General features: G+C 39.3%; 1 protein-coding gene across 1 annotated transcript in view; it reads left to right on the plus strand.

The window, feature by feature from the left end:
- Nucleotides 1–13,681, plus strand: part of Pi4KIIIalpha (phosphatidylinositol 4-kinase III alpha) — a 184,750-nt gene that overhangs the window by 10,834 nt on the left and 160,235 nt on the right. Inside the window, exon 10 of the mRNA XM_089237000.1 lies at nt 86–186. Coding sequence (XP_089093126.1) covers nt 86–186 — 101 coding nt within the window. The remainder of the gene's footprint in view (nt 1–85; nt 187–13,681) is intronic.

Genomic DNA, 13,681 nt, shown 5'->3' on the forward strand with positions numbered 1-13,681 from the left:
CTTTTTACTTTTCTCACTTTTGTCTATTTTTATACTTGCATGAATGAACAACATGATTTTTCTCATTCTGTGTCATTATAATTAGGTGCTGATAGCTTGTGCAGTCGCTTGAATGAAAAAATTCATTCTTCCCATGGTTATAAATTAGCATTGGCTCACATGCCATTACTTATTGTATGTTTGGAGGTTAGTGCTTTATATCTCCTAACTTTTTTCTATTGTCTTTTACTTTGCTTCACCATTATTGTACTTATCAATGTAGACCACAATCACTGGAGAAAAATTATATAGTGTTGATGCAGACTTCCACATTTAGAGCATGCTTTTGAAAGTTCAATAGAGCTACATATTCCTTATGATATATCTATCATCATATTTATCAGAAAAAATATTGATGACATTCTGGTATGAATAAAAAATTAATAAAAAAAAGTAATTTACGTTTGTTATATAAATGCAAAGGCCAAAACAGGCAAAATTCCCAAGGAAATGGCTGAAAAGAAAAAAAGTAAACAAATGCCCATAAAAATATTGATGTTAACACAGTGCAAGTGGCGTGAGATCTCTCAGTCCCACCTCGTCTGACTGGAATTTAAAACTTGTTATTCTTCTGCAGAAAATTGAGTGGGGGATTGGTCAGATTTTTTAAACCAGGGTGAAAGAAATGGTGTTCAAATTAGATCTTTTTTCCTTCTGTTTCCTTTGTCTGCTATGAGAGAGGAAAAAAAAGCAAGAAAGGCAACAGGGTTATATCGCACCAGTGTTGTACCTAAAAGGAAATGATAATAACACTTTTACCATTACCGCTGAAAATCACCCTCATAAGAATTGTAAAATACATTATTGCAAGCTCTTTAAAGTTTTATGTTTATTTTATACCTATCATCGAAAAATGATTTTTTGTAACTTCGAGTTCTATGCATTTTTATATAGAAAAATTATGTTCATGTTTGTCAACTATTTTTTATTAGTTTTAAAATGACAATGTTGCTGATTATTTTGTATAGACAGTAATTTTCACAAAAAAATGTGAAATTTAGGTGTTTTTCAAATTAAAAACGTTTGTCAATCATGGTGACAGTAGAGATCGTACATGTTTTTATCACACTCTGCTGCCAATAGCCATAGTTTTATATGGGTTTGCTGTTGAGGGATTATCTGCATGTCTGTGTGCCATATAGTGTATACTTGTGAGTTTTATTTGCATATTTTTATTTTTTGGGTCAAACCCTGCGGTATATTCTTTATTTTTCTAGATTGTGTGTTTAATTATTCTCTTTAGTTTGATTTTGCCACTTGATTTTTAGAAGGACCATCATTGTTAGATTTGCGACATAAGTGTTTTTTATTACTCTCAACTTTTTTAACTTTAGTTGTGTATTTTCGATTGACTTAAACATTTTTTTCTCATTTCATTTTCATTGCACCGTCATTACACTTCATAACACTTGTGTTATTATAATTCTCTTATTATCTAGTTTTTTGCAATAGTGTTAGTATGATTAGTGTACCTCGACCTTGATTAGTGTTGTGTATAGCTTGCGACCGGGGAGGTTTCCCTAGTCTAGGAGGATAGTAGTTGATAGTTTTAAGTGTAAGGGATGTTTGGATTGGGCAAGGTTGGAACTCAAGGTCGAAACATTACGGGAGAGTTTTAGGATTTTAGAGAGCCTGGTTATAACAGAGCCACCTGTCATCAAAGAAGCAATCTTCACAAACAACTACAGTTTAGAGGGCTTAATAGGGGGTCAAGGATGAGGAAGAGGGGCATAGTGATAGGGGTTTAAATATTGGCGATTCTGTATGGTATGGGAACAGGGTGTGTAGGGGTTTTTGGGTTTTGAGCACTGTTGTCGTCCTGGGGCTTGAAAACTAGCAACGTTCAAGACTTTTTTCATCTTCTAAAGTTTCCTGGGTGGGAATGAATCAGGTAGGTATGAATATTAGTGGGTTTCTGTCAGAGTACTGAGACTTACTATTATCCACTCGGGAGGGGATTCAGATGTGGCAATGATTCCGGTACTTTGCCAAGGGTAGTAGGGTGTATAGGAGTTGTATCCACCAATTAAATTTAGGCCTGAAGGACATTTGCTTCTTACTTGAGGTAAAAAAAACATTCTTGAAGTTTCCCGCATTCACCAATAGTTGACTGTGTTGTGATGGGGCTCATCTGAATAGGGGGAGTCCGGGAGGTTTACGATAGGCTTAGGTCAGGTTTTTTACTCCCATACCATGTAGATGGGAATTCGGGTTAGTTAATGATAAATAATAAAAGTATAGACGGGAATCACCCACCTCTGACTTGGATGGCTTCTTGACTAAATCAAAGGGCAAAATAAAATACGTGCTAATAAATGCCAGGAGCTTGGATAATAAAGATTTTTTTAGAAACTATGATAGCTGTGGAGAGCCTGGACTTTGTAGCCATTACAGAATCTTGGAAAAAAGATGGGAGGATGAATCTTTCATACACATTACAGGATACAATACTTAATAGGTCTGATAGGAAAAGAGGAAGAGTCTTCATATACGTGAAATCATGTTTGAAGGCTAGAGAGTGTAATGTGCAGAGAAGTGATATTTAAACTATATGGATTGAGCTTGAAAACAAAAGGCGTCAAACTTATTGTAGGGGTTTGTTATAACCCACCGAATAGGGGATCCAAACTAAATCACCAAACTTCATGATGAAATTTCCTACATGTGTAAGCATTCGAGGGTTTTTATACTAGGGAATTTCAATTACACTGGTATGGATTGGGAAAACGTTTCAGCTAGAGATCAATATGAGACCTTCTTAAGTTGTTGCTCAATAATTTTTTGTATCAGCATGTATCAGAAGCCACTAGAGGTACTCCTTTTTTGGATTTAGTTCTCAATAGTTCCGAGGACCTTGTTGAGCATGTGTCAGGTGGGCCAGTTTTCTTCCATTGATCATTGCGTCGTTAGTTTTTTCTGTAACTTTTCTTCGAATAAGGTTGATAAAAAAAATGGTTCCTAGTTTTCTGAAAACTGATTTTGATATTTTAAGAAAAAATTTGGCGTTAGTTTTCAAAGACCGGTTGGAATCAGTCGTGGGTGGTAAGTCAATGGGAAGAATTTAGTATGAAGCTGTCCTCTGTTTTGCAGGATTTCATAGCCTTTGTTCGTAAAAAGTGTGTTTGTACATTGCTCCCCCTCTGGTTCATGGAAAAGCTTGTGTAATCTTTATCTTGAAAAGAAAAGAGCATTCAGGGAATATATAAAAGTTGACGAGGTAACTTGTCATTCTTTACTGATAAAAGAATGGCGTTGAAGAAAACAATAAGGGAATAGTAAAAAAAGGAAGTTGAATCTATGTGGGCAGATAACATTGGCTCTGATCCAAAATCATTTTTCAGATATGTCAATAATGGATGTAAGAGGACAGTTGCCCCCTCCCCCAATAGGAGGATCTAGGGTAGAGAGCAATGTAGGCATGCTTAGTGCTTCCAAGGACTTGTGGTGTCTCACGCAGATGACCCCCCCAAGGGTCGGGTCAACGATCTCGAGCGTGTCACGTGATCCCGGGTACTGGAGACGACCGTCTGGAAAACAGCAGAGCAGAGAGTCACTGCACACGAAAGCGTTAGGTTCGAAAATTTCTATGCCTGTCTTACTTTTTCATTAACCAAGATAATCATGTTTGTGTCGTCGTAATAAATGTTTATTCTGAAGCTGTGGCTCTGTGTAGTGACTCCGCAGTGGTGACCAGCGTCGTTTAGGAGCATTAACCATCAAAAAAAGTCCATCTTCATTGAAGATTTAATCTCATGCATTTTCGGAAATTTTCTTCTTTCCGAGCCTCCATTATGTCTGTGGTTACGACGACTCGATTCTTCCCTCAAACAGGCCCTTGAAGAACAGACCCCCTCTCGCCCACGCATCATTGTCTGCTCTTCTTCTCTTCTGGTGTGTGACCTCCTCCTCCTCTCTCGTCTTCTCTTCTTTTTTTTCTCTCTCTCTCCCGTTGGAGCTGAGCGATGGCGGAAGAAAATGCTCAAGTTTCGAGGATTGGACTTCGATTACCTCCGTTTTGGAAATCCAATGTCCAACTATGGATTCAACAGTGCTTTTCAACTCAGTGGAATCACTAACGATGACACGAAGTATGCAGCCTTGGTCTCTTCCTTGGACGGAGAATGCTTGTCTTTCGTCTCGGATCTGATATTAAATCCTCCGGCAATCAACCGCTATCAAGCCTTGTCGGATCGCCTCATAAAGGAGTTCGCTGCGACGGAACATCAAAAAGTCAAGGAACTTTTGAACGAGCTACAGCTGGGTAATCAAAAGCCAAGTCAACTGCTGCGAAAGATGAAAGAACTCTCCGGCAGCAAAGTCACTGATGAGTTCTTACGCACCTTGTGGATGCAACGTTTACCGCAAAATATTCAAGCAGTGTTATCGGTTTCCAGTGAGCCATTAGATCAACTTGCTGTCCTAGCCGACAAAGTGGCTGAAGTCACTACCCAAAATTACGTGTGTCGAATCCAGCCATCGTCGTCATCTCAAATACAGTTGACTCCAGATCGAACCGATTCGACATCAGCCATCGAAACGCTCACCAAACAAGTGGCAGAGCTAACGGCTACGGTGAATCGACTCTCTAGAGGGAGATATCGCAGTAACTCCCAACAGCGACGAGCTAGGCGTTCAACATCTCGTTCAAGTCGAGCACGGGATATCTGCTTCTATCACAACAAGTTCGGTGAGAAAGCCCGCTACTGCCGTCAGCCATGTAAATTCCAGAAAAAAAACAACGACCTTCCATCATCGCTGGTATGATGGAATCGGGCAGCAAATCCAGCAGGCTCTTCGTGATTGACAGAGTTACGGGTGATCGTTTCCTTGTTGACTCTGGCAGTGAAGTTTCTGTTATCCCGCCTAAAAAAAATTCGTCAGCACTACATCCTAGTTTCCATTTGTTCGCCGCAAACAACAGCAAGATTCTTGCTTATGGTTCCACGGTCAAGAAACTAGATTTAGGTCTCCGGAAACCTTTTTCCTGGACATTTCTCGTAGCTGACGTCACTTCACCAATACTTGGAGCTGATTTTCTCAGCAACTTCAACCTAATCGTTGATGTGCGAAACCGACGACTCATCGATTCGCAAACATCATTACGGGTACTCGGATCGATCAAGCCCACAACACAACCTTCCGTCACTACCATTGGAGATTCTGAATACAGTGCTATATTTCAAGAATTCCCAGATGTCTTCAACCCTTCACAGATCGGTAAAACAGTGAAACATGTGACGCGACACCATATCATCACTCGAGGCTTCAAAGCCTCGACGTCTCATTCCAAAAATTCAACAACAGGTGAAAACCGAGTTTGAATTCCTTTTGGAACAAGGGATTATCCGGCCCTCCAAAAGCCCTTGGAGCTCACCGTTACATATTGTGCCCAAGGCAGATGGTACTGTACATCCTGTCGGTGATTATCGTCGTCTAAATAGTGTTACGGAATTTGATTCTTACCCGATACCACATATTCAAGACTTTTCACAAGAATTGCATGGTAAGTCTATTTTTTCTAGACTAGACATCTTCAAGGCATATCATCAAATTGGCATTGGCGAAGAAGATATACCAAAAACCGCAATCACAACCCCTTGGGGTTTATTCGAGTATACAAGATTGAGCTTCGGTCTCGTAAATGCCGCTCAAACTTTTATGCGGTTCATGCATGAAGTATTACGAGGTTTGCCATTCTGCTATGTATATCTTGATGACATTCTATGCTTTTCTGAAAATGCCGAAGAACACAAAATTCATTTAAAACAAATATTCCAACGTCTTCAACAGTATGGCTTAGTTTTAAATGTGTCAAAATGCATATTTGGTGTTTCTGAGCTCGAATTTCTGGGACATGGGATCAAACCATCGGGTATCACACCTCGTCCAGACAAAGTGCGAGCTGTACTCGATTTCAAGCAACCGGAAACAATTGAGCAATTGTGTAAATTTTTAGGTCTCATAAATTTTTATCGCCGTTTCCTACCGCATGCAGCTGAGACACAAGTGCCACTGCATGATCTATTGAAAGGTTCTACGAAAAAAAGAAAAAACAAAACAAAAGTTGTGTGGTCTACATCAACTTTGAAAGCATTTGAAGATTGCAAAAAGCTACTAGCTAATGCCGCATTGTTGGCACATCCATCCCCGTCTGCCCAATTAGCTCTACATGTAGATGCTTCCAACTATGCTATAGGCGGTGCACTGCACCAGGTGACGGACAATAGTCTTCAACCGCTAGGTTTTTTCTCACGTAAACTTTCACCCACCGAAACATGATATAGCGCATACGATCGAGAACTTCTTGCCGCATATTCTTCCATAAAATTTTTCAGATATATGCTTGAAGCTCGTGAGTTTATACTTTTCAGTGACCATAAACCACTGTGCTACGCGTTTAGACAAAAAAGTGAAAAATGCTCACCTAGACAGCTAAGGCATTTAGATTATATATCGCAGTTCACAACGAACATTTGCCATATTCCTGGATCGCAAAATATTTCCGCGGATATCTTATCACGCGTAACAGCAATTTCAGTTCCTGGACCTCTTGATTTTACTGCCATCGCTGAGCAACAAGAGGGGGATAAAGAACTAGAGGAACTTCTAAAGAGCAAATCAGCTTTGCAACTGAAGAAAGTATTTCTTCCAGACTCAGCTAAAGCGCTCTACTGTGATTTATCAACAGGTGCTGTTCGACCTTATATTCCAGAAAAATTTCGATATGATGTGTTTTGGAATATGCACAAACTCTCACACCCAGGAATTAGACGTACTATTGATTTGGTCAGAAAGCGATTCATTTGGCCATGTCTAGCTAAAGACTGTGCTAAATGGACAAAAGTGTGCATACCATGCCAAAGATCCAAAGTGCACAAGCACACGAGATCCACGCTACAATCGTTTGTGGAACCTTCCCAACGATTTCAACATATTCATTTGGATATCATTGGCCCACTGCCCATTTCCGATGGATATTCTTATTGCCTAACAATGATAGACCGATTTTCACGATGGCCAGAAGCGGTACCTATCCGCGACATCACAGCAACCACGGTAGCTACAGCTTTTCTTTCCACCTGGATTTCTCGATACGGCACACCTTTAACAGTAACAACTGATCAAGGTCGCCAATTCGAATCGCAGCTATTCCGGGAGCTGTCCAAATTCATCGGAGCAAAACGAGTTAGAACAACTGGATACCATCCACAAGCAAACGGTATGTTGGAAGAGTGGCATCGCCCTCTCAAAGCCGCGTTGAAATGCAACCAAACCCATAAATGGACTGAAGCATTACCTACAGTTCTACTCGGTCTTCGGTGCTCTCTGAAACAAGATTTGGGGTGCACACCTGCAGAACTACTGTACGGAGAACCTTTACGATTACCTGGTGAATTTTTCCAAGCACAAGCTAATTCCAACTCAACTGACGCTTCCGAGTTTCTACAAATGCTGAGAACTCACGTCCAAACTTTCCAGCCACGACCAATCAAACGGCATGGAGGACATCCTACATTTGTTCACCATGATTTGAAAACTACTTCTCACGTTTTCATGAGAACTGATAGGGTGAAACGTCCTCTGGAACAGCCATTTGAAGGACCATACAGAGTGATCAGCCGGACCGACAAAGTGTTCAACGTGGACATAAGAGGAAAAACTGTGTCAGTGTCAGTCGATCGGCTTAAACCGGCATTTCTCGTGAATCCGACGGTGGAGCCGGTACCTGTATCTCCAGATGTACCAACTGCAGTTACGTCTGACAGACTCGCAGCTGATTCTGCTGTGAAACCAGTCAGAACCACTCGTTCTGGACGTACTATCCACTTTCCAGATCATCTACAGTGCTCGTGATCACTGATGCTACTCCATAGTACGCGATCACCTCTTATTACTCGTGATCACTGGGGAGGGAGTGTGTGGTGTCTCACGCAAACGACCCCCCAAGGGTCGGGTCAACGACCTCGAGCGTGTCACGTGATCCCGGGTACTGGAGACGACCGTCTGGAAAACAGCAGAGCAGAGAGTCACTGCACACGAAAGCGTTAGGTTCGAAAATTTCTATGCCTGTCTTACTTTTTCATTAACCAAGATAATCATGTTTGTGTCGTCGTAATAAATGTTTATTCTGAAGCTGTGGCTCTGTGTAGTGACTCCGCAGACTTTTTCCCATCAGTTTTTTAGAGAGAAAATGATGATCAGTATATGGGTGATGGTGCATGGGGTAATAAAATCCTTAACGATATTCAAGTGCAAGAATTGGAGGTTCTAAATCGTCTAACAAATGTATGTGCAAGCAAAGCACCAGTGGAACATATCACCCTTATGGGGTCGTATGTTCCATTAATCACCAATGTCATGTCACCACTAACCCCTAGTGACCAACACTAAATGATCCCCTGGGAGAAAGCCCCGTCGAGTCATGGGATTTATGAGTATATGTTTTTTTTGTTTATGTGTAATATCATGTTATTTCATTGTGTTGAAATATATATATATATATGTGTGTGAGATGAAAAGTATTACATTGTTATTAAATACCTTGTTTTATGGGCAGAGGTACCAGCAGGCTTCAGTTTCATAATAATAGTTTCGTGATCTCATATTACAATAGTCATATAGACATTCGTAGAGAAGCCTGATCAACTTCCTCCATCTTGTTTAGACTGTTGCCTCAAAATGTAATAGTGTTAAAAAAATAATCCATGCCACGTGTCCGTATGCAAATAAAATTCAGTGACTTCATCTATTTTTTCATGCACCAAACGCCAGCCGTACTTCGATTGGTCGGAAAACAAAACAGTTCTGTGCTATAAATAGTCTGGACAGACACAACATCGTTGTATTTATTCATCCAGCGTTCTTGGAACGACTTGTTCTCACTTAGTGTTTGGCTTTGAGTGTTGAGCGGTAATGCTCTTCACATTAACGTACTAACATCATGTGATGTTACTGCAGATTACTAATTATGGTTAATTAATATCTTCAAAGTGAAGTGTAACATACTTCTCTGGCTGGTCCGCATAGTCGGCATTTAGTAATCATGGTTTTCTCTCGTTAATTCATCAATGATTTCGTAATGTTCTAATTGTGTTGAAGTGGTTCGACTTGAGTATCGAACGTCTTCCTGTGATGTGATATACGTCTACTCTTGAGGCGTTTTTACACAAGACTGGGAGAAACTTGTTAAATTGGATAGAATCATGGTTAAGAGATAGGACACTATGAGTTATAGTGAACGGGGAATTCTCTGATTGGACAGGCTTCACAAGTGAGGCTCCTCAAGGAAGTGTTGGCTTCTTGATCAGGGTATTGATGGGATTGTTAGCAAATTTGTAGATGACGTGAAGCTAATGGGGGTAGTCTGCAATCATAGTGATAGGGAGTTGCTCCAGACCAACTTAAACAAGATTGAAGTATGGGCAAATGAGTGGAGCATGTGTGGTAAGTTTTTTTTTCATTTATCAAGAATGTATTTAAACATTTTTGGCCGGTGATCGATGTAGTGAGTACAATGCATGGTTAACCTGCCCACAAAAACCCTTTTCTACAGGGAGTGTTTTTGTTTACCATCCTTACCAAAACCTTACCACATGAACAACAAAAAAAATAATAATTCACCGGAACAAAATTAATGCATGTCACACAAAGTTATTCTAAATAAAGAAAATTCAAATTTAATTACTTTTTTTTAGAGTTTCATTACTACAAAAAACATGACATTGAACAAGTTCTTCCAAGAAACACAAAACAGTCTCTTTGCGTAGGATTTTGCTTTTCCAACTTAATTATCAAACAATGCTTGCTTTAAACTGAGAAAATTAGACATACTAACACCAACCATAAATGTGCATAATGTGCATTTGTCCCGATAAACGTCGCCGGGTTTTCTGAGAATTATTTTAATTTAAACTAAACCATAATAATTTTTTATTGGGGGAAAATTTGGAGTGGTCATTTAAGTATAGTTAACACACACAAATTTAAGTGACTGACACACCAGAACATAACCAACATTTGAGTGACAACAGGAAAAACTTCTCACATACCTTAAAGCTCCGAGTGACTTGTAATTTGATCACTCAGGGGTCAGAATTCAGAGTCCTCAGGGTGTCACAAGTACAGTTCTCATCAATCAAACATCCAAGTCCGATGGGTACTGGGTAGCAAATGACCTGATCCAAAACAGGATAGTCATTTTCAGGAACCTTCTTAGCTGAGGTTGTGACCCGTGTAGACACGAACTCCATCTCCGCTCAGGCCATGGTGACAAATCTCGGGATACTTCATCAGGATAGACTCGGCAAATGGGAAACTTATTACATTTCGCCAGAAAATTTCAACTGGATTCAAAAGGGAAAAGGGGGGGGGGGGAGAGAACTTCATATGGACAAGCCGAGGTGCTACCACGAGAAAACGGAAGACTGAACCAACCTACAGACGTTTCAAGAATATAAATAAACTGGAAAAGTGGGCATGGCTTCAAAATGTGCACACTTTGATTCGTGGCATAAAATTTTATGACAACTTTTGACCAATTAAGGTGAAAAAGCATGTCTTAACCTGAACGAGAGAACGCCCTAAACAAAAAAAAAAAAACTTCCTATGGGTAGTCGTCTGACATCAGAGACAATGCACAATGCAAATGCTTAATTACGCTCACACAACATATCAAAATCAAATTTTACCATTAAAAGGGGATTTAATTCAGCTTTCCAACGATAGGTCACACAACATACTTTGATACATAAATTAAGGTGCAAGAAAAATTTCGTCATATGACAAAGAAAATTAAAAACTGATTAACGCATGATCTTAAATTCATGATGACACATAGAATACGCTTTCTTGAAGTACCTGTATATTTTGCGATCGAAAATTATAATCCATATTCAATGTTAACATTTTTCAAAGGCACATGTATAACTTTCCTTTTCGTAAAATTAGAAATTATTAACGAATTGCTTAATTACTGTGTCCAAAATTTAGCTCAGTATGAATGTCTCGTCCCCCTAGAAAAATTCTGATGATGTAACAAAAAATTTGAGACACGAAGTGATGTAATTATGTGTGTTTCAACAATAAACATAAACAAAATAAAAAAAATTCTTTCCCTGCATCACTCTCGAAAGCTTGGGAAAATGGCTATCTCTCGCCTTCCTATACTGGGTCGAATTTAAATTTTTACAAAAACTATCAATTTCTCCAATGAAGACGCCTCAAATCTGCTCAAAACTTGACACCAAGGGGGGCAAAAATTTAGAGGATAAATTTAGAAAAATCGGCAAAACTCTACAGTATCAGGATCGCATCCAAAAGTTTGAAAACACATACAGTGTGTACCAAAAGTAGGTGTGCAACCTACTTGTTTTGCCAAATGAACAAAGACAAACTAATTTCCTTGAAACAAAATACACATATCTACTATTTGACACAAAACATCACATAAACAAGACATGAACTCTCAATTGCTAATTCTCTGTCTTATGTCAAAAGAGGGGGAAAAGTGTCCCATAACTTTTCCACCTTGACACATGACATTTAGCATTTACAAGTCACTCATTTTGGTTCAAACAACCCACGTTTCTCTTAAGAGTTGGCTGGTGTCACTATCCCAGATGCAACACGGGTCACCAATTTGGGAATTCTCATTGACGAGCGGCTTAAGTTTTCTGAAAATTTTTCAGCGGTGGTCAAAAAAACGCAAATAGAATGCTCAGTTTCATTTTCAAAAAGGTCTCTTCGTGTTCTCCTAAAGTCATTCTTCCGCTTTTCCGAGGCTTAATTCGTCTTGGACTTGAATATGCTGTATGGTTTTGGAGACCATATCTACAGAGGGACATTCACTTGGTTGAAGGGGCACAGAGAAGAACTGTGTGTCCTTGCAGGAGTGGAAAATCTACTACAATTGCTACAAACTCCTACAATTTCCGACGTCTGCTACATTCTGCTACAATTTTGGCAATTTTCCCCTCATTTGCTACATGCGGCTACAAAAATGCTGAAATTCTTCAATTCTGCGCCATCTTCCACAACAAACAAAATTTTCCCTTTGGAAACTTTGAAGTTGCTTCACAGTAGAAGCTGACTTTTCGATGACACCATTTGTCCTCCTCACAATTTTATATCTTGGGGGCAGTAAATAGAATTAGCGTGAGCCCTCCAGGATTTGGCGCCTAAGCTTTCGACAACGTATAAAATGGGGTCAAATTAAGCGAATTACTGCTTATCCACATAACAACAAAAAAAAAATCCTTTAATCGCTGTTTCCAGCTATTTTTTCAAAAAAAGATCTACTTTGATTTATTTTCACAAAAAATTCAATTTCTTTTTTAAGTAAAAAAACGTGATCCTCACATATTCCCAAGGGATCAGCATGATCCGTCCAGAGAATTTGTTAGTGTTAGTAAACATCCATGCCAGAACCGGGATTCGAACCCAGACCTTCACAGCAAGGAGCTAGTTCCCTAAACACTCGACTGCCAGGCGGCAAACTCCCTATTCTACTGTTTTCACTCCCTATTTCTAACTGATTTGTGATTGCTCCGTGTATTTTATTGTCCAGCATCTTTAACAGATTTTCAGTCTCTCGTTTTGCTTCCAAGTTTTCTATTATTCATTTTCTACTAATCTTTCTCTTGATATGCCATTTCTTTTTATGTCATTCACTGACATGTTTAGTGTTTAATGGAAAATGGTTTCCAGCTGCACATTAATTAAAATTATTTTGTCTGGACCATGGTCATAATTGGTTTAAAATTTATTTGATGTAAGATTCCAGCAAAGCTTATTTAGGCAGACAAGCAGAGATAAAACAAATTCACAACTCTTCTTTGGGTATGTGGTAAACACTCTGATAATGAAAATAATAATGTAACAAGCTAGCATCCCTTGCAGCTACAGTGACCATTTTTGTCACATAATTATCATATTTTGCATACCTGGGCATTGGGATCTACAGTTTATGGCCGATTCCAAAACGATCACTGTTCCACAAGATGGTGATCGCCCCTTTCAAGATCTGAATACTATGAGAAACATTTGTCTGTATCATAAAATATGAGATGATTTAACAAACCTGTGAAATAAATTGCCCTGGACCTATACCTTCTTTTCAACGATCATCCCACACAGGCTAAAGTGCTTTTAGATAGAGCAGTTATATTGACAGCCAGGGGCTTCCACATCTGGGAATGGTGTTTACCTAGGTCATTATTTTCTATGGACACCCAAGTCACAATTCTTCAAGGGTCCCTTTATTTAAAAAAATATATAATAGTCCTGGTGCAATCATTTGAAGGAGCAGAGAAGGCTTGAGACAAAATTCTCACCTGTGCAAGACATCATTTTGGTGACTGGGATATAAGCCACGTGAGTAAAATTATCTGGGGGAAACTTGCAGATTTTTGTATATGCCACAAGTAATATGATGAGATCAGGGGCAGATCTAGAGCTCACTGTTGGGAAGTGTATTCCCCACCTAGTTTTCTTTAATTTGTTATTTAATCAAAAATATTGATGTGAGCAATTTCCAATGGATTTATTGAATGCAATATTATCATATTCACATTTCTCTTGGGGGCCATAGGTCTGCGCCTGTGAGATAGCATAGGCAGTTTGGTCATTAAAGCTCTTATCCTGG

Source organism: Pholcus phalangioides, unplaced genomic scaffold (genome assembly GCF_987345545.1).
Source record: "Pholcus phalangioides strain wild (caught in Gottingen) unplaced genomic scaffold, Ppha-v1.0 ptg000009l_1, whole genome shotgun sequence".
NCBI lineage: Eukaryota > Metazoa > Arthropoda > Arachnida > Araneae > Pholcidae > Pholcus > Pholcus phalangioides.